The sequence below is a fragment of the Lutjanus erythropterus genome, chromosome 17 (genome assembly GCF_056507025.1).
Source record: "Lutjanus erythropterus isolate fLutEry1 chromosome 17, fLutEry1.hap2, whole genome shotgun sequence".
NCBI classification, from domain to species: domain Eukaryota; kingdom Metazoa; phylum Chordata; class Actinopteri; order Lutjaniformes; family Lutjanidae; genus Lutjanus; species Lutjanus erythropterus.
In genome coordinates this window covers 21,384,539-21,406,675 of record NC_139333.1, presented here as the reverse complement: position 1 = coordinate 21,406,675, position 22,137 = coordinate 21,384,539, and the positions used below count along the sequence as shown (strand labels likewise).

The following is a 22,137-nucleotide window of genomic DNA, read 5'->3' as shown; positions in this document are numbered from 1 at the left end:
AATGAGACTCGTCTATTGACAATCTTACTGAACTGTGATTGGCTAAATTCTCCTGTCACAGGCTAGATTCTCTAAAGCATGAAGGAGCAGAAGTCTAGTTTTCTCTCAAACCACTTGAATTTCTATACACTCAAAGGTTATTATGGAACCTTTGCCCAGTGACACCAAAAATGCCTTCCTCAGCTTTAAATCATGTAGGGTACTGTTTGGTCCTCAGGACCCACTACCCTGCATGTTGATGACGATCAGCTCATCATCAAGCCTCTGCAGAAGCTTGACAACCTGATCATTTGAACCAGGTGTGTTGGAGCAGGGAAACATCTAAAACATGTAGGGCAGTGGGCCCTGAGGACCAAGATTGGGAAACACTGATTTAGGGTATACAATGTTAAAACATTGTAAAAATGCTCATCACAGTTCCCCAAAACCCAGCTTCAGTTAATAAAATTGCTTTTTTCCAACTAATCCTCTAAAACACAAAGAGATTTAGTTTACACAAGAAAATCAGTGATTTTTGGCATTTTTGCTTATAAAAAACAAACAATACCAAAAAAAGAGATTCAAATTTGTTGATTAACTAACTGATCAATCAACAAATCAATCAACCCCAAGCCGGTAAATCCGGTCATGGTCTAATGTCTTGTTTTGTGTTACTTCTTCTGCTGGCTGTTTCTCAATTAGGGGTCACCACAGCGAAACATCTGTGTCTTTCTGGCAAACCCACTCAATCTAGCATCAGAATCTGATATTTTATGATTCACATATTTGATCTGGCATAGGCTTTTTATGCCGTATGCCCTTACTGATGCAATCCTCCATATTTATTCAGGCTGGGGATAAGCAATTAGGAGTGCACTGGCTTGTGCATCCCCAGTGGCTGGAGCGACCCAGGGTTCAGTGACTTGCGTCACGATCAAATGTTTTGTCTAACAAACAGCCCAAAATCCAAAGAGAATCAATTTACAATCAAACTTAACCTGCAAACTCTCACATCCGAGAATGTGAAACCATTAAATGTTTGTTCCTTCTGCTTTAAAAGTGAGTTAAATGATTGATTGTCATAATAGTTCCAGAATTATTTTCTGTCTGTGGCTAATCAGCTGACTAATTACTGCTGCTGTATTGTTGAATCTCTTAACAGAGACATGCAACTTAAACTGTGCCATCATATCACAAACCTTCCCTTGCTTTTATATGGAATAATTTATTGTTAAAACATTTTAGAGCATAACTCATCTATTATCTCTTTGAGAAAATGTAATAAAGCAGTTAGATTACGGCAAACAGATGAATTGACTCAACATCAGTGTTTAGTTTCTATTTCTGAAATGCAACGCAGGCGCTCACACAATAGAGAGAAATAAAATGAGCCTTGTTTTCACCACACAAGAGATGTTTGCTAGTATTGAACACAATTCATTCAGTCAGTTTACTGAACCACTCGGTGACAACTCTGCTGAGATAGAAAGGGGTCTTATGGTTCCTGCGTGACACTATCTGTGACAGCTACACACAACACTCCACTGTCATGCTGACGTCTATTGATTGCTGCTGAAGCTACATGTTTGTTTACAAGCTGCTACAACAAGCAGCTGTGCATCTCGTTGATGACGGGTGATGTAAATGCAAATCTTTTTCATTTCTAGGCAGGCTGACATTTAGAATGGCAATTATGTTGCTTTTAGGTTTAATTATATGGCATTTTCTTCTTTATTAGACAGTTAACTGTGAATAGCATCAGTAAACACAGGGACAAAGAGAGGGCGATGGCATATATGATGTTTTTTTTCTGGACTGGAAAGCAAGGCATCATATTAAGCTGATATGTAACAACAGCCACTACAAAGTTTCACATCTGCATCAAACAACTGCTGCTTTTATCTTAGATCTTCATCCATCATGAAATCATTTCTTTCTTTTTATTGCTCAAAATTCTTTCAGTAGTTAGCCTCACAAAAATTGGGTTATTTAACTACTTGAATCTCAGTATAACCAATACAACCAGTAGTTTAATTAATTCACTACTCCACATATGGTGACCAGATCCCAACAAACCAAAAGTGGGACAAAGAGTATTTTTGTGTGGGCCGATGTGGCACACATCACCAACGCCAACTGATTCCCAGTTTTTGTTGCAGCTAAATTTAATTTTCTTTGTGGTAGTTTCCATCAAATCTGCATAGCTTGTGACTACGTAGTGATGCAATTTTCCCTGTTGGAGTCGCAGGATAGCAAAGACATTGACCGGTTAAACTGCATTTGTCACACATGTGCAGCTTGATTGGCATCAACTGCAGCCCTGTGATGACAGCCGTCCTTGCTCTCTTCACAGCCATTAGATAAAAACCGGATTTTAGAAAAGCATTTATCTTGCATTGGTTTGACTGTTGAAAAGGAGTGCCAGTCAAAATGTGGGACATAGTCTCAATATGTGGGACGCGGGACAAGGGATCAACATGCTGTGCAGACCCACATAAACTCCACAACACTGGAAATTTGGCACAAATTAATTTGATTTATGACTTAACATTTGCAAAATGATTGATATTTCATCCTCAGCTGTACTTTGTATTTACTGCTAATGAGCAAATGTTAGGTTTGTATATTACCATGCTGATATGCTAAACTAAGCCTGTGAACACGGTAAACATTATTAGCATGTTAGCATTGCCATCATGAGCATGTAAGCACACTGATACTTTGCTGAAAGCACTGCCACCTTCACAGAGCCGGTAGCATGTTTGTACACTTAGTCTTGTCTGAAATTGCTCGCTGCAGAGGGTTTTTTGAAGATTAATTTATACTAAATAACATACAGTTTTATATTTTAGTCTTGTTTATGGTGTTGGCACTTAAGTAAAGACAGTAACCTCAGCCCAAACAAAAATAAATCTGTACATCAGACACACTAACTTCTGAAAAGCTGTTTTTCACAGTATAAAAGCTATTTCTAACCATGTCCATTACTTGTAGTGACTCTCCTTTTGAGGGGAAAAAAAATCTGTGAAACCCCCATAGACAGTTGTGATTGGATATATGCACGGCTGTTGATTTATGGAAATATTGTCCTCGTTCATTATGCGAAGGAGACATTTAAAGAGGAGCGTGCACATTTGCAGCCTCCCAGCAAATGAAAGTGTGTCAAGAGGGAAGGAAAATATACACATTATTCCAGGCCCAAATGACAAATGAGATGGAGATGGAATGCGTTGTAAATACATTTCTCCTGGAGAGAAGGAGCTAGCTCACAGCGTTTCCCCCCACAAAGCCTCTGGAAATCCTCTCAATTAAGCGATGCATTTCCCTATGCTTTGAGGAGAGAGAGGGTGAAGCATAATGCCTGAGCACAAATCACTGAGAGCCTATTGAAATAGCTGCCAGTTAACTATGTAATATTACCACTGCTGAAATGCTTCACCCTTTATCCCTTTTCAATTGCAAGGCTAGATATTGAGTGTGCACTGGGTATTCCTGATAAGTGAATTATGTCAGTGATGAAACTTTTTATTCCCACCTCACAGTTTGGAGAGAATGATCTTATCATTGCAATACAATAAGCAGGTTACAGTGAATATATAAAAAAAAGATTGGATCCCCCCTGGACTTCTTCAAGTTCCACAGGTTTACAACTTTAAATCACTGTGGCTGAAATAAACATCTGATGCTCGCTGAAAACTTTTTAACACTCAAGTGAAAACAAATCTGTAAAAATGATGTAAATTGAGTACAAATATAAATAACTAAGTGGCTGAATGCAGTATTCACACTACTTAAGTAAATATTTAGCAAAGCAACCTCTTGGCAACCTTCAGTCTATGCAGATAGACTCAACTCTGTACTTGTATACAATTTTTCTGTCCTGTTATCCCATTATTTTAGCATATTTATTACAATTTATCCTCACTTTACTGCAGCTTTACAACTTTACTGAAGATAACTGCATAAATAGTTACTATAAAGTTTATTATTGCCACAAATATATATCGGATAGTGGTCATGACTGACTTTGTAACTACATGGTTGGAGTCATTATTCTGCTGGAAATTAAAACTTCTAAATTGCACTTCCACTGTCATGACTTACTGTGTTACTTGACCCACAGGTGGGTCACAGGAGATTTTATTTGGGTCACCATTCAGCAAATGTAAGATTTATATTGGCACTACACATTTTATAAAGCATTTAAAATATGTATATTGTTTTACTGATGAGAGGAAAAAATGAGAGCCTGCTAATTTTTAATTTGTCTCATTTATGAAGTTTTCTTATATAGAGGAAATAAAAACAATGAGATGACTTGTTAACTGAGCTTAAATGTATTTATTTCTCATTTATAAAGTATTTAAATGGCAGTAAAAATTATCAGGACTCTTCATTTATGCAGAAATGAACTCTTCCCAGGAATTTCAATTAAGGCCAATGGTATGATGATGGTTTGTAATTTTAAATAATTAGGTCCCCAGAAAAAAAAAAAGTTTTGGTAACACAGACTAAAGAAGAACAGAGCCGTCAGTAATTTTGGGTTGTTGTAAGATGCATCGCGATGCAGACGTGGACGATTCTGCATCGATGCAGTGACAGAACATAATCGATTATAGCGTCCAGAGGTTCCGTTTTGTTTTTCCAGCAGCGACTGGACAATATAGTCCTAAAATTCAAGATAACTTCCTGGAAGCAACCAGCGCCTAACAACCAGCGCGTAGCAACCAGCGCCATAGCAATCGCAATATGGCGAAGGGAAGTGAAAACCAAGAGCAAGTGATTAAAAACGCACCTAGTATTTTAAAAGCAGACCCCTTATGAACTTGCTGGGAAGCACGAACTGGACAAGACACACGCTGTGGGTAAAATCTGTCATACAGAAATCAAACACCTTGAAAATACCACTTGAGCCGTTTTCACTCTGAGAAGCTAACGCCTGGCACCGTCAAAAAAACACCAGCCCAGCCAAGAATTGCCGCTAAACTCTGAGAAAGGGAAGAGAATCACCCTTTCCCACACGACATTTAATTTTCACTAATCAATCCATGAGAAAATACTCAGAAAGCAGTTAAAATTGAACTTACTAACAACTGATAATGTTAAACACTGTCCGAAAAATATTGTGTGTATTATAGCTACTTTTGAAGCAGTCAATCACAGTCAACAATCGCCAAATCGCATTTTAACCTACAAAACATGGCAATATCTCACTAAATGCTCCACTTTTTCAGACCGAAAAGTCACAGTGATCACAGCGTCTGGGGGTAAACAACATGGTTTAGCTTACCTGGAGCTGATGTTAGCTGCCAGCCTGCTACACATGGTGGCTAATATTAGCTAGCGGCGGTAGCTGGTCTGTCTGTAGGTTAATGTCCGTGTCTGTGCTTAATGCGGTCACACATCACTCCAGTCCAGTGGCAATGGATCGGATTATTCTGTCACAGCCTACATTCAACTTTATTTCCATTTTCTATATCAAAACACAGATAAACCACGCTGGTTTTACATACTGTCATCTGTCCGATTTTGCTGATTAAAAACATCCGGGATTGGGTGGGACATCAGGGCGAGAGAGGCTGCTGTCTGATGCGGCTGCAGCGCCGACTAGTGGCCGGCGGCCGCATAACACCTTTGAGGCAACCGTTAACTGGCATTGTACATGAATAAAATACTGATAAATAGTATTTCTGGTGTCGACTAGCGATATTTTAATCGTGTACATCCCTAGTCAGTTTTAAGGCTGCAACTAACAATTATTTCCATCACAGGTTTTAAAATAGATAAAAATGTTGAGCATTGTTTTCGCTCATGTTGACGTCCTCAAATGTCTTATGTCCAAAAACACAAAAATATTCAGTTTACTGTCATAAGATGACTCAATAAATCAGATAATATTTACATTTGAGAAGCTAGAATCAGAAAATTTTGACACTTATTGATTAAAAAAAAAGACTCAAAACCACTAATCAGTTATCAAAATAGTTGGTGATTAATTTAATAATCGATTAATCATTGCAGCTTTATTACCAGTTACTTGGGCAGAAGACAGTTGCTAGAAGCTACAGCTAGACTGAAGAAGTATTTTTGTTTTTGAAGACGGAACAATTTTTACACAAATACAGGGAGGCTCGACTTATACAATTTATTTATTTTACAATTTAATGTTAAGACTTTTATGCGCTTATTTCTGACGCACTTTCTAAACAGTAAAAAAGGGAGTTCATATTTATCTGAATGCTTGTATTCATCGATGAAAAAGTAGCCATGTGACGTAATATAGAAAACTGAGGATGCAATGCATTGTGATGCATCGTGAAATCAAATCGAATCGAATTGTTGACAGGATAATTGTAATCGAATCTAATCGAATCGTGAGATTAGTGAAGATGCACAGCCCTAGCGATCATGTGTGATTAGATTTTAGTGGTCCAAGGTCAAGGTCACAGTCGCTGTGACCTCATGTCCATCCTGTTCTTGTGAAGGTGATATCACAAGAATAACTCAGTTTCTTCAAAGTTGCCATAAATGTCCACTTGGACTCAGAATGAACTCATTAGATTTTAATGATTGGAGTGAAATTCTCCAAATTCAGTAAAAATGTCCAGTTGGACTCAAGAATGAAACACTTAGATTTTGGTGGTCAAAGGTCACTGTTACTGCCATTTTTGGCCATAACCCAAGAACCCAAGAGGTAATGATAACTTTTAATAACAACACAAGCAGCACTGGAAAGTAACTACTTAAAGGTACATTACAAAATAAATGTATTTATTATTATTACAGTAACTGAGAAAATCTATTTAAATATCAGTGCCATTTTCTAGTTTTAGTCAGTTATTTCTGTCTTGTTGTCCCACTAGTTTAGCATATTTTACCATTTATCCTCAGTTAACTGCAACTTTACTGCTTTACCAATGGGAGCTGTATAAATAAAACTTACAATAAAGTTTATTATTGCCACAAATGTGATGGACTGAGGTCTGGCAACTTCAGGACATTAGCATAGTTATTCTGAAGGCATTTCTGTGTTGCATTGTCTTATGTTTGGGGTCGTATTGTTTCTTGAGTTCAGTTTGAGATATTTGTGGAGAATTGTTTATCTACGGCCATTAGTCTTACTTGCATCCAGTGTCATTCAGTATCACAAAATATGAAAAAGTTCAAATAAGTCAAAGGGACGAGGCTCTATTTTTCTGCAGTTATCCCACCATTTTAGCATATTTCACCGTTTATCCTCAGTTAACTGCAACTTTACTGCTTTACTGAAAAGAGATAAAAGTTTATTATTGCCATGAACATAATGGATTAAGGTTTGGACTCTGACTTGGCAGCATTGTTGTTCAGAAGCTGTTCCTGTGTATCATTGTCCTTATGTTTGGGGTCATTATCTTGCAGGAAAATAAATCTTCTAAATAGCACTTCCCTTGCAGTTTGCAGCGGATTTTCCTCCAGAATTTCTCTGTATTTTGCAGCATTTATGTTCCCTCTACCTCTATACATCACGGTGTGCCATGTCATGTGAGGCCTCGGTTACTTTCTCTTTGCCACTGCTCCATCACGCTCCTCTTGGTGTATCACAGGGGCAACAGTTGCTGTATGCACCTCGGCCATAACAGCCTGTAGCTGCTCCAGTGTGTCCACAGGGCTGCTCCAGGCAGATTACAGCTGTGCCATTTTTCATGATTCACCTCACTGTACTTTCAGTAACCATGTTACAGATTTGTTTGTTATTTTGTATTCATGATGTAGTTTGTGTCAGGACATTGACTAAGCATCTGTTGGACCTTCCAGTGTTTTTAGTATTTAAATGTCACACCTGGATCACACACTGGTGACCTCCATTCAGCTTATTATGCAAGGCTAAAAACAACTGGCTGCGGCAGCGCCGGGTGCAGGTGTGTCATAGTAAAAGGGGGTGAATACTGACACAACAGGCACATTTTGACACGTCTCAGTGGGAAAAGCACGAGTGTAAACGATTAACTGAATGATGGCTGAGGTCCATGTAGCTGCTTCACTTTCAAGGTCCTGGGATTATGCACGCTGGCTCACTGTCACACTGTCATGACTCACTTGGTTACTTAAATAGAACTGAGCAGCTATTAACATGTGGTTGTTTGGTTTCTATATTTTCAACTTAAGATCTTTTTGTAGAGATCTATTTATATTCTGACAATAGACCTTTTCATTTAAGCAGTACCAAAAATTACCACTTTGTGATTTTATGTCTCTGCCAACCAGTCAAGTTGCAGTTTACATCCATGTCTGTCCAGACCAATACAAAGTATGTGGGGGTGTAAAAATTTCAATATCAAATCAAAAATCAACCCACCCGCCAATTTGTGTGTGTCCAAAAACAAACAGATACCATTTCAAAGACAAAACTGCGTGGTTTAAGAGTCGCCTGCAGCTGCATTTTTCACTGCCAGTGTAGGAGACTCCAGTTCTTGGAGTGACCCTCGCTGTCCACATTACCAACTGTTATCTAGCAGCTCGCTCAGTGTTTCTGCTGGTAACATTTATCTTGGTAACGTTTTACACAACTCTGCTGTGAAGAGTGCATTTCTCTTCAGTGACAGCAAACGCTACACGCAAGCTTTCGGTAACTATTATTATATGCTTATCTATGCACGTTACAGTCGACTAAAGTAACTGAACCAGCCCTTGCGGCATGAAGCACTTTTCTGTGACTGCAGGCTGGCACTGGAAATGTGAATAACAATGACAGTTGTCAAAACCAAAACCAAAACCTGTTGATCTTTTCAAATCAAAGCTTCAGCAGTCTAACAATAGCACAGCTGCGAGTGCTGAAAAACAAGATTAAAAATTAAATTGTGACCTTAAAATCAAAAGTCAAATTAAATCATGGATTTTAAGAATTGTGACAGCTCTAATGTGTAGTGAAGGAATTTAATGAAAGGCATTGAGAGTATGTAGACATATATGATTGAATAATTTCCAGTGAGAAACATGCGGTCTTCAGTTAGAGACCATTTTTCACAGAAGAGTACAGAGGACTGATAAAGAGCTTCAAGTGTTTTTGCAGAACATTATGACGTCACAGTGCAATTTACCTTTTACATATAAAATATTATCACTTCATCGTTTTATCCTAGAAGGTATTTGCATGAGTTTTTTTCCTAATTAGCGTAACATTTTGTGACGTCACAGTAACCTTTGACCACCAAATTATTCTAATCAATGCGCTGGTGAGTTCAAATCGATGTCTGTGCCAGTTTTGAAGAAATTCCCTCCAGGTGTTGCTGAGATAACGTGTTATGAGAACTGGATGAACACGAGATCACAGCAAACTTTGACCACCAAAATTTTGGATTCAGTAAGACTGGGTATATTACATCACGAACCTAAGGAACCAATCCCGCTGATTGAGGGGGTGGCGCTCTACAGATCATAAGAGGTGAAGCCCAGCCCAGGTGTAGCTGTGATGGACTGGTTGTACAGCAGACGTTTTGACTTGTCACAGCAGGAAAAAACACAGGTGGACTTAATAATAGTAACAACAGCTCAGTTCCATTAAGCATCCCGGTGACGGTGACAGTGAACCAGCGTAATAGCAGGACGTCCCCTAAGTGGAATGCATCAATCATTAATACACCTGTGAGTTTCCTGCTGTGACATATCAAAACGTCTGCTGTGCGACCTGTCCATTAGCAAGAAAAACAGAGGAGAAGCCAGGTGCAGCTACTTAGAGGTGGTGTGTGGTGTGTGGAGAGAGTGGGGACTATTTGCATATTGATCCTCGGTTACTAAATGAAGGCAGGGTGAAGAGCTATGTCTAGGTGTTTGAACTTATTTTGCAAAAAAAGACATACCAGACACAATTTATTACTTCTTGCAGAACATTTCATATTGTTTAAAACATGACTAGATGTGGACGTTAAAGAAATTCTGTTAAAATATTCTTGAGATACCACGTTCGCAAGACGAGGACCAATATCCGAAAAACATAATGCCTCCGCCCACGGCTGTCGCTGGCACAGAGGCAATGTGATTCAATTTTGTTAAATCCGTAAAAAGTTATAGGGAGAAGTACTTTTTTTTAAGGCACTGCATGCAGGAAATGTATGCTTTAAATCATAAATGGATAAACCATAATAGCGTGCTCATTAACTGCCTTTGTGTTGTTTAGCGGTGCTGTGGCCAACACTGTAACTCCTGCACAGTAGCTATTGATCGGCAATTAGGAGTGGCTGATTAGTTAGTGACCATTAAAGTTTGTTCATGTCTCTCACATGGCAACACACTCCCTGAGGTTTTCACACGGGATCAATTGAAACTATAAATTCCAACCGCGTGGTGTTTAAGTTACCAAAGCAGTGGGTCGAACGCACATTAGCGCTGAGCAGAGGCTTTAATGAACACCACTGTGTTTTTGTTATTGTAAGCAGAGTACGGTCCTGCGCCGTAGCGAGGGGTAATGGCCCTTTGAGATATTCAGGTGGTGAAGCCTTGAGAGAAAGTGGAAGAAAGAATTGAGCAACATGAGAGAAAAACAACATTGGTAAGATAGTAAAACTTGCATTTTTATTGAATATTACTTACTCCATTTCTTTCTGCGTTTGGAGGGCAATTTATCAGCTCGACAGATAGTACATGGTCAAATGAAGGTCCTGTATGGCGCACATACTGTAGCTTGTATTCAGCCGTGGTAACATGCTGTTACCTGGTTTAAATGGATTTTACTGTTTGCCTATATACACATGTGAGGAAAGAGGGCGCCTGGGTGATTGCTACAGAAAGCATGGCAGGAAATGGAATAGACTGCAGATGAATATCAACTTATATATTCTCTACAAGCATTTTTCAAAGCTTTAGCACCTTTCTGACAATTTCCAGCCCCTTAGAACATCAGTTCTGTTCAGAATTTTATACAGAAGTCAACAAATTTACTTGGTGAGCAATTAAGAATCTGCATTGAATTGCCAACACATTAATGAGACATTTTATAGTCTGACAAGATATGTTAAAACCACCCATGAGCTACACTATTACAAGTGGTCTCCTATGACAGATTTTGCCAAATGAAACACCACGGGAGAAAGATGTCATTCGGTGTTCCTAATTAGGACAAGAGAGCTTTCTAAACCCCAACTTTCTTGAGATGTTTTTTTAAAAAAACCCACCTTCAAACAACAGATGCTACAGTTTGAGCATTTCTCCTCAGGCGGACACCCACTCACAGAGTGTCAGCAGAATAAGAGAGCAGAGGAATATGAGCCACCTGGGGCAAACACTTCAAAAAAGGTCCCACAAGCTGGTTTTATGGTACAGACAGCGGGGCCTGTAAATACATTTGCAAAATGTGCAAATGATGGCACGGAAATTGAAGGTTCAACAGCACAATTTTACAGCGGCTTTGAGTCACTAGAGCAGAAATAACAGCTGGAAAACTGGTAATAAACTAAATATATGCTCAACTAATGAATTAGTTTTCTTAATATGAGGAGGTAAACGACTAATAAAGCTGCAAGGTGAAAAATCACATGATTTTCTAAGTCCCATGTGTAAGATTTACAAGGATTTATTGCCAGAATATGGCAGAAAAGGACTATAATATTGATAAGTATATTTTCATTTCTGCAAAAGGTGCTACAGGAACGAGTCCTAAAACCCAGACATGAGTTAGCATATTAGCATTTCTGGTTCCCCTGAAATAACAAGCTTAAGAGATTTTCACATTTTGTTCTACTAATAAATTTGTCAGTAAAATGCAGTTGCTAACAAGTGGCTAAATGAGTTGTCTGTCACTCTGTTGTGGGGTTGTGACGTCATGCGACCACTGTGTAGTTTAGCCTAGCCATGGAGGTACTATTAAAAACTGGTTAGCAGACCCCAAAATGGCACCTATTCAGTCCAATGAGAATTGCTCGCCTGATGCATAGGCCAAAAATGTTTTCTAGCTTCTGAGTCTACTTTGATGGTCAGTACACAGTAGTTCTGCTCGGCCCAGAGACAGAGATTTTTAAATCCAGGCTCCCGCCTCGTCCTCCTCAGCGAGTGAGAGACAGAGAGAAAAATGGAGAGTGCTAAAATCAAGAAATGCTCAAGCACACTTCAGATGTCCTGAAAAGAACAATTCCCATGTCTTATATAAAGCTTTAAAGGAAAAGGACACATTTTTTTACCTTTAGAATAACATTTGTAAAATATTCGGTTTCTGTGTTAAAAGTCACCAGAATGCAAGAAACAAAATCAATGAACGTCCATTTTTTTCTGGGGAACGACCCCTACAAAACCCTCTTTGGCTGCGACTACCTATTTTTGAGGTCTTGAAGTTGGCAAGTATTCAACATACAGTATTGACAGGCATAATGATTAAATACTATATTTCCTGAAACTGTATGCCTCAAACGCTGCTCTGTGCCAAAATGATCACTGTCACTGACCTTTATGTTACTAAAGTTATATTATTCCTGCCAAAGTAATGCAAATATTCCTAAACTAATTAAAGAGCAATTCAATTTAAAGCTGCTGCACAACAGATAATTATACACTTAAGGGTTCAAACTCCAGTCATTAATTTGGAGTCAAAATACATTAAACCCATCAAGCATAAAAAGATGAGAAAAAAATTCGATGGGTTCCCATGAGGCCCAATCTATAATTCTGAAAAACACAAGCATAAAAAATTAATCACATGACTTGTTTTTTACGCCACGACCACAGCTTTTTTAATATAAAAATGTTAAGTATGACCTTCAACATCCTCTATAAAAGCAGAATTGAAGTTTGCATTAATGAGAACAAAGCTGGCACCTGTGGTTTGTTGGCTCATCTACGCTGCTTAACTATTCTTCCAATATGGGCCACATTCCAGACTCACACTTTCAGCTTTGAAAGAGAGAAATGATCGCTTGGTGAGTGGACACATTATGTAAATGAGATTGCATTAGCCTACATAGAAGCCATTCTGTGGCGTAACACATCCCGGTTTAAAACCTGCGTGTGTGTTGATAATGAAGCAGCTGTTGTGATGCCTGTCAGTCAAGCAGAAGAAGAAGAAAGCTTCGTTACCGACTGTTCAGTAGAAGGGAGGAAACGCGTACAGATTGCCGCTTTGTTTTGAGTTTGAGAAATATAAAAAAAAAACACCCACATCTATTTTCAGCATCTCTCGCTGCAGACCAAAAATAATGAGGCAGACATCTTTTTTTTTTTAAAAATACATACATTTGAAAGTTTATTCAGAATTCATGTCAGTAGTGAATTGGGAACAATATTATTGAAATCCAAGGTTACAGCAATCTAGGACAAGGTCTGAACAATGATAATAATGTGATAGAGGAGTTAGTTGTATGTGCACTCCAAAACTTTTACCATTAAAATCCATGATAGGTTCTCACATACCAACTCTTTAAAATCCCTGTCAATTCAAAACCTACAAGCCCTTTTTTGTTTCATATAAATGCCACTTAAACTAATGATACGTTAATACAAAAAGAGTCATGATAAAATCACATACAAAAACCTGAAATAAAATAAAATCATATATACAAACCTCTGTACATAGTGGGAATATGAATAAAAAGAGATTATTCTTTAATGCGCTATGTGCTCTCATATACTCGAGAGTGGGTCAGTATTGGAAAGCCGTTGGTCCGAGCTTATCTGTCTGAACACAATGTCCCGATAAAGTCTTGAAGTGGAGTGGTGGACAGCATCTATAAATTCAGTGACTACTCATCTGTGCAACATGCTCCCTGTTGCAGACTGCATCATCGTCAAACTGAAGGCAAAACAAGAAAGGGAAAAAAAAGAGGATGATAAGAAGGGGCGGGCTGCAGTGAGGTATTCATCTTGTCAAGCTGGGACAGGGAACGAGGAATGTGTGGGTAAAAACAGCCGCTTTATTTTTTGGTGGGGGGGAGAGCGGTTACTGTTGATGTTGTTTTTGTTGTGTTGTCAGTGTGTTGTTTGGTCCTACTGTCAGCGTCTTTGTTCACTGTACAATTCCTGAATCGATGGAGGCCTGCTTCCTGGTGGTCTTGGGAGGAGGCGGAGGAGGGGTCTTGCTGGGCAGAGGAGGTGGAACATGCTGCAAACAGACAAAACAGTAACCCTGAAATCAGCGTTTTATCAAATAAGGCTTTCCACTTCAGCTTTGGATTTAAAGATGCTATCAGTCGCAAATTGATTGGCAGGTCTTTTCATACTGGGACTAATGCCAGGATCAGCTTACACAGTGTTTCTGTCTTTTAAGATGGCCACTATGTAAGATTAGGATATCACGGTGCCTTAGATTGTCAGACTACTTGAACCTCAACTAATCAGTCTGTACAACTGTGCAAAGACCTGACCAGGAAGGGCAAGAGACAGACAGAGTAGAGAATACCTGCCAACATTTAGGTGTCAAAATATGGGAGTATTTATCAGGGTGGCAGGGCTATCTGCTGTCCTTCAGTCTGTGAAATCACTGAAGCACCTGAACGCAGCACAATACTGGGCTGCACAGGTGTTTACAGTGTTTATCTTGATTAAATCACCTTCGTTAAATGACACGAGCTGCTACAGTGTAACCATACAGACCTCTACACACTGACTTATAAATGCTTAACAGGAAGGGTTAAAGACTGGTTGGTTATAAGCGTGTATTCTGCTTTTTTATCAAGAGGTAAATCTTTGACTGAGACTGGTACAGCTGTTTTAGAGGGGCGCTTGGAGATGCACAGTCTACGCGCCTCAGACCTACAACCTTACGCTTGGCATTTATCATTCAAATTTCAACTGAGGGTGCAAAACGTTGAACTGGTGCAACGCAGGCTTTTGCACCCTGAACTGGGCCGGTGTCAGACAAACACACAAAACTTCTGGATCCATTTATGACGATTGTTCAAAATAAGGTTTGAGGGCTGTGCAAGCTGTGGGAGTTTCTAGGGAGAAACAACAATAAGGCAGGGGCCCCGAAAATGGCCATGAAATACAGGAGAAACCCGAGAAAGACAGAAGTGTTGGCAGGTGTGGAGCAGAGGCTAGACTAGTCTCTACCCCATTATAATGCAACATATAAGCTGATCCTTCTCCGACACCTAAATCTAAGTTATTAATGTTCTGTGATTCAACGAAATGTTTTATTTAATCAATAATGTTTGCAAACTCACAGGACAACAGGCCAATTGATTAGCCACGATTGTTAATGGTTGATATTCACTCGAAATAGTTTGATAGGTGGTCTCTATAAAGGCTGATCAGAAGAGCTAATCGGAGGATCAAAATTAACACCTGCCAAGTGTCAAACGTGGATAGATTTTCCCCTCAGCGAGATAATCTCTGAAGGTCATCTGTCACACTGTTGGTAAATGTTTGCACTGAATGTAATAAAAAAGAACTGCTGACAGTCTCCACCACGTTTTGGTGTCGTTTACGGGCACGCTACTTCTGTGCTCCGCTATCTGTCTCAGAGTTTGACACGCACACACAGGCAGGCCTTCATGGTGCATTCAGGTACATCTTGTAAACTCAGATATCTATACTTGAATGACCATGAAGGTTGTTAAAAAGGGAATGTTTCTTTTTTTTCTTGTTTTTCTCTGTTGAACTATACAGGCCTACATCTGTGACTCTTGTTCTTTTGCAACATTTTTAATAATTAAATGCTAAAATCATAACAGTGTCCCACTAATTTTTACATAAGCAGATCTAAAAAAGTCTATTTAAAGAATTATCAGCAAACTCAAACATTTTCTTTAACAATAGGTCCCCAAGTGCTTCTGCAATAATTTTCAAGTTGTTTAATACTTCATTTGAAATGTTATTTAGAATAGTTAAATTAATACTTAATGGCAAACACTAAGAAAAAGGCTTCAAATAGACCCTGTAGTCGGTGATTAGTGTTGTCGACCAATACTGCTTCCATGGATCAGCCCTAAAAATCTTGACTGGAGCACCCTTACCTTAACTTAAACACAAAATGTAAATTTTTTCATCCATAAGCGAAACAGTTAAATTATTTTTAGAAACATATTCCATATCTATGTGGTAAAAGAGTACAGATTAGAGCTTTTATATGACAGTAGCTGAGGATCAAGATAAGGGGAATCAAGATTCTGTTATGCTGAGTCTATTTTCACTCAAGGCAGGAAAAACTTGAAATGTTTAAGCCATCTGTCCTCCTTAAGACACCTGAGGTAATAACAGAGCTAACAGACATGGAGTTAATGCTCATCAGTGACCTCACCTCTGCCTCCATCAAGGACTTTAAATGTAGAGCGGCTGTCACTCAGAACATCTGCTCTCACTACGCTGCTGTCAGCCTGCTGCCACACTGTGTGCAGAGGCTCCGTTTTACTACCTGTCCACGAGCCGTGACAGTGGATAAATAAGATTAGTTAACGGAGTGGCGCGGCGAGAGGATGGCCAGCGAAGACGTCGGTGAGTGTGGAGAGACGAGCCGCTGATTAACAGCGGGAGAGCTCCTGATGGATGTGAGAGGTAAAGTAATCATCCAATCAATCACGTCTGAGCGCCGGGCCGGCTGGAGGAGGGGGGGGTGAGTATAAATAACAGTGGGGTAGACAGGTGGGTGTAGGCCCTTGCTGCTAACTGTCTGATGCCTACACTCTCCTGCGACACACATTACCAAAAATGATGCGCAAATGCAGTGCAAGCTTAAATGTGAGTGTGAAACATGCACACACTCCGACATGAACGCCCGGACATCAGCACAGGACGCACAGGGGTAGGGGGGACAGCGGAGGAGGTTGACCCGATTGTCAAGTGCATGTATCGCCCTCTTGTTTCATTATAAGTGCCATGCATCATTAAGGAGCTCCTCTCAGCCCTAATTAAAACACCTACCCTTTGATGTGGCGGGGGTGGCGGAGGCGTCGAGGGACTCGTCAAGTCTTGATTATCTAGCAGGTTGCCATAATCAGCCGTGCTGCCTTTCACAGGCAGCGGAGGAGGGATTTCACCTTTGTCAGAACAGCCCATCCCGTTCAGCTCCAGACCTGTGTGAGACGGGGAGGGAACATTCATCATCAAACTACACAGGTACCTAAACAGTACGACTGGGACCCAAAATACATCACATGGCCTATTATGGTGGTTTCCCATCATTAAGGCTAAGTGTGTGACAAAAAAGAGAGAAAATGAAGTTAAATGGAGCAAAATTCCTGCACACGTTAAGATCAATTAAGTGGTCATGGGGATACTGTACCATGCTACTGTTGTATTATGTCTTCTGTGGCTCAAAGAAGCTACAATAGTAAGTGCCTCTTAAGTTTTTTTTGCCAAAATATTATTTCCACGGTCAAGTAGGAACTTAAAAGTCGCAGTTCAGTTATTTGAAACAGGATTGGATAAGGTACTTATTGATATTCACTGTATTACCAAAGTAGGTATATTATATTTAGCAATATTTTGAATATTTTTTGCCCCGATATGTAAGTCTAATATTTTCCAAAACAGCCAGACTCCTTAAGCAAAATCAGTAATTTTGCTTCCTAGAACACAGGAAGTTCTGGACTGTCTTGATTTTTGGGTGGATCTTTTTTAAGCGGCTCAAATACATTTTGTTGCTGACCCCGTCTACAGCAGTGCATTGCTGCTTAACCTCCACGCTGGAACTACTAAAGGCAGTGTTTCCCCTGTCCTGGTCCTCAGAGCTCACTGTCCTGCATGTTTTAGATGTTTCCCTGCTCAAACACACCTGATTCAGATGATCAGCTCGTCATGAAGCCTCTGCCTGACAGCCTGAAGCCTGATAACGAGCTGATGATTCATGTGAATCAGGTGTGTTGGAGCAGGGAAACATCTAAAACATGCAGGACAGTGAGCTCTGAGGACCAGGACAGGGGAAACACTGAAAGATAATAGACTGACTACTGTTAAGCCCTTCATTCATCCCCACTTCACTTCAAATAATATGAACTATTCCTTTAACGCTTAACCCTGATTATATCATCTTGGCTTTGAACCTACAGATTAGGTGACACTTTAGTGCAACCTATTAAGCATTTATAAGCACTATACAGTATAAACATTTAATAACTGGTTTTAAATAACAATGAGGGGGTTAAAGTGTTACATACTGAGGGTGTGTAACTTGAAAGAAAAAGACTTGAAGGTACTTAACAGTCAAGAAGGATCTTAAAAAAGAAATGCCATTTGAGTTTCAATAACAGCGTGTGCTGTTTTTGGAGCTTGACCCGTACAGTCAGTTAAAAGTCAGGATATCTTGACCTTTGTTTCACTGATTTTGACTGTTCCTTTTTCAAAACACGTGTCTCTGATAGAGGCTCCTCTTGAGTTTCTGCAAACTGCAGATGGTTAAACAAGAATCCTGTAACTTCAAGATGCTAAATACAACATCCAGCCTCATTAGATGTCAGCAGAGAACCAAGTGCAACGTAAAGATATAGTGGTGTTGTGCCTTCCTGCACAGAGAACGACATCACACGCCTTGTGTTTCTGATGTTATTTAGTCATGTCTGTTTAGCCGGGACCTTTAAAGATGCTTGTATGAAACTGATCTGATCAAGCAATAAACTGCATCTCAGCTTTTCTTACCAGGTAAAATGTTTCATTTTAAGCCTCTAAGAGAAGCAGCACTGCGTGTGAATTTGAAGAATTAAAATTTTGAAGCAGCTGACTCTCTTTTGCTAATGAGCATCCTCGATAAGCGAGTCAACACACTGAGCCCATTATGTGCTATCCTGGTGTTAGCAGCCAGCTCAGCGACAAAGAGATAAATTTAGAGGTAAGTGTTTGGTGCTGACAGTCGTGATTTGCACAGCCATTTAAAGAAGTGTAGCTGAGATGACACATAGCTCCGCGTTTTAGATCAAACCGAGAGTCGTCACGTGTACCAAGGCATGTGGTAACAGTGATGCAAGAGGCAACGCAAAGTCAGAGGGAGGCAGAGAGGGCCTGCAGAGACCATGGAAGCTCCAGTTTGAAGATGATACAATGTCAGATTGCTCTTACTTGAAACAGTGTGCAGGCTGAAGGAGAGTTTGCTCCTGGGCGTGATGGGTGGGGGTCCTGGCGAGGACGAGGAGGAGTTGGAGGAGGAGGAAGGGGGTCCAGGGGAGACGGAGAGGCGGCGGTCTCCACCAATCTGGCTGAGAACTTGACTCCTTGGTCTCTGGGGCCGCAGGGGGCTGATCTGAGTGATAATGCACCAACAAAGAAGAGAAGGGGTTGAGTCATTACCAAGAGCTCAAAATAAAAACTGAATTACACAAGTCAATAAAACAGAGCTGAGAACAAAATTTACTGCGTGGCAAATGAGTTGAGTGCGTGATGACGTTCAGCAGAAGATCAATAAAGGATCATTTAAAGTAGAAAATTAGTTTCACATCTCCACTGGGACTGTGGTGTGCGTATCCACACGCACATTAAGTTGGCTATTTGTATTCCTAAAAGAGAAACCATTTGGATAAATGTGCTCGTTGGGTTGCAATATCTTATTTGTGGTTACAAATCATTGTTTGCATGCAAGACTTGCGCTCTCCCAGCTTTATTATGGCTGGAATTTGAATATGAAAAGATATGTCCTCAGGGCTATTCCACACTGTAGGCTACATTAACAAACAACTTTGTAATTGGCCAAACTCAAACAGTGAGCCACGAGGGAGACACTGAAAATAACAACACACTTCATTCAGAGATGGTATTTTTTTTCTCCAAAACACTAAAACATTTGTATTGAGCGTGAAAATGGTGTTGTATTAATTTAGGTGTTCCAGATTAAACCTGAGCTAAAACTACTAGTTACCAAACAGGTAACCACCACCGACCCCTAGGTGGTCTACCCTTGACCCCTGAGGCAGGAGGCTCCTATCACGAGCCAGACGGCTCTACCACTCCCACAGGCTTCCTCTGGATCCCATTCCCACCCTTATCTTAATGCTGTTAGCCAGGGAGCGTTCCCACCGGGCATGCAGAACACAGCGATACCCTCAGTCTGCTGTAATGGACACAGAAGTGGTAAAGAAGAACAGCAGAGAGAGAGAGAGTGAGGAGACAGCGAGGGGAGTGGAGTGGAAATGCGAGCAGTGTGAGGTAGAGAGAAGACTCTGCTGGAGATACAATGCTAAATGAAACCTATGGTATGAATGTGTTGGACAAAATAAACACCATATCTATGATTTTGCTTTTCTTCTACATGCTAAGGGGACTAAAATGCCCAAATCTGGCTTGATAATACTACAGAAAACCAAACAGATCTTTCTGTTTGTGAATAATCTATTAATTAGCTACCTTGTGTGCAAACTTGACCTAAAAGTGGCACTGGAGAAAAGCTCTTGAACAGTCAGAAATGGAAATGATTCAGACTTTGCGAGCATGTATGTGCTCAGCAAATGTGATGGCACTGATGGCAGATTTTGAGTATTCTTGTGTACAAGAGTGGTAGTGACTGGGCTTTTCACAAGGATATGGAGTAGCCAGCCAGCAGGAAACAGTAACCAGCCAGGGGGATTTGAAGCCATGCCCTCCAGAGAAAGATTTGGGATATAAAAACCTAAATTTAAGGGCCTCTGGTTCACGCCAATGCCACAGCGATGGTTTGTTTAATCTTATTCAATGAAAATAAACAAAATTATTTTAAGGTGGAATGTGTTTTAAATTCCATGTCTTGTTTAGCCTATGTATTGGTTTTAAATTCAAGTGTTTCTAAACTAAACCTGTGCCAAAAATAATTCTGTCATGCATGCATTAAGCCCATAAACATCTGTGTGGTGTATATGGAAAACGCTGCACTTTCAGTGGACTTTGAATGCTTACTATGCAATTGTTGCACAAGTTGCTGCCACTGGTGTTTGGTGAAGTATCCGCTCTAATGAGGGTGTCTCCTCTCTGTGCAATCAGTGCCATTCTTAATGTTTTTTTTTGCCATCCATTATTCTGCTAATATTTGTCACACACTGAAGACGACTCTCCACTCTCCACTCAGCAGGACACAACCTCTCAGCTGAACTCGCACACACACACAATCCTATAGAGACTGTGGGGGCAGATTGTTTTGAAGCTTGAGTCTAGTGGTTATAAAATGTACATGCATAGGCAATTGTTAATCAATTCTATTATAAAAGAGTCAAAATAAAGATAATAAAGTACCCGGCTGGACTTAATTGAGGAGGAGCTGATTGGCTGCCACTTAATGAAACAAGGAAAGAGCATTAAGAACCATGCAGATCTAGGAATCCACAAGAAATAGTGGAAACAAGCTTTTCCAAATGGGTCAGTAGTAAGACAAAGACAAAGAAGAAGGAGCATCATCATCGTGATGCCTGAGGGAGAGTACTGAGCTTGAAATGCATTGCAATGCAGAGAAGCTGCCGGTCTAAAGCTTTTTTGTTCCTCGTGCCAATAAGTGTCTGTGTTTCTGCATGTAACATCACCCCTACTTTCTTCTTTGTGAACTATAAACATCCACAGAAAATCATTGCACTTGTGTGGGGCAGAGTACAAGAGAGAAAACAAAAGAGGAGCAGGAGAACACAGGAGGGTGCAGGAGAGCGACAGATCAGAAGTACAAAAAAGGAAGAGGAAAGAAGAGAAAGAGGGAAAGAGTAAAACACAGGTGAGCTAACTCCTTGTACGGGGTCACTTTTTCAGTACCGTTTCTGACAGTATGACAGCTTCAGCGGGCTGCAGAGGGATCTCCGTGGTCTTCATCTCTTTGTCAAAGATCTCCTGGTGCTTGCTGTTCCTCTTCTCCTTCTTCTTCTCCTTGCGCTCCCTCTCGGGCTCGTCCCGGTCCAGCTTGTCCTGAGACTTGGTGTGCAGCTTCTTTGGCAGGAGAGGCTCCAGGGCAAAACTGGAATAAAGAGAATATGATGATGGTCCAATCAAACACTGTGCATCTCCTGCATCCTTTGAACATCTGAAGTAGATTTACTCTTTTACTTGAGATGCAGGACAGATAGTTCTCTGTATGTTCATTCTTAATACAGCCTTCAATAAAACCTTGAACTTTTTATGATATTCTGACTCAAGACTCTGAGGTATTCTAACTATACAACACTGCTGTGTGTGTTTTGTTACCTGGAGTCTAGCTAAAATATTATACAATATACAATACAATATACAATTTATTCACATTTTCAAAATTAAGCCGGTAAGGATTTATCTTTAAGTCTTCATGAACTCAACAAAAAGGGTATTTTTTTAAATTGCATAAGTACAGAA

General features: G+C 40.1%; 1 protein-coding gene across 3 annotated transcripts in view; it reads right to left on the bottom strand.

Annotated features, from left to right (window-relative positions):
• Positions 1-13,148: 13,148 nt before the first annotated feature.
• The window catches only part of dock1 (dedicator of cytokinesis 1), a 260,399-nt gene continuing 251,410 nt past the window's right edge, over positions 13,149-22,137 (bottom strand). For 2 of the 3 annotated variants that reach the window (XM_084740731.1, XM_084740733.1), the window contains exons 49-52: positions 21,568-21,766; positions 18,928-19,108; positions 16,798-16,949; positions 13,865-14,038 (exon numbers count right to left, since the gene is read on the bottom strand). In XM_084740731.1, coding sequence (XP_084596857.1) covers positions 13,943-14,038; positions 16,798-16,949; positions 18,928-19,108; positions 21,568-21,766 — 628 coding nt within the window. In that variant the 3' untranslated portion in view covers positions 13,865-13,942. Of the gene's footprint in view, positions 13,730-13,864; positions 14,039-16,797; positions 16,950-18,927; positions 19,109-21,567; positions 21,767-22,137 lie in introns of those variants that run through there. The other variant, XM_084740732.1, reaches the window with a different exon arrangement.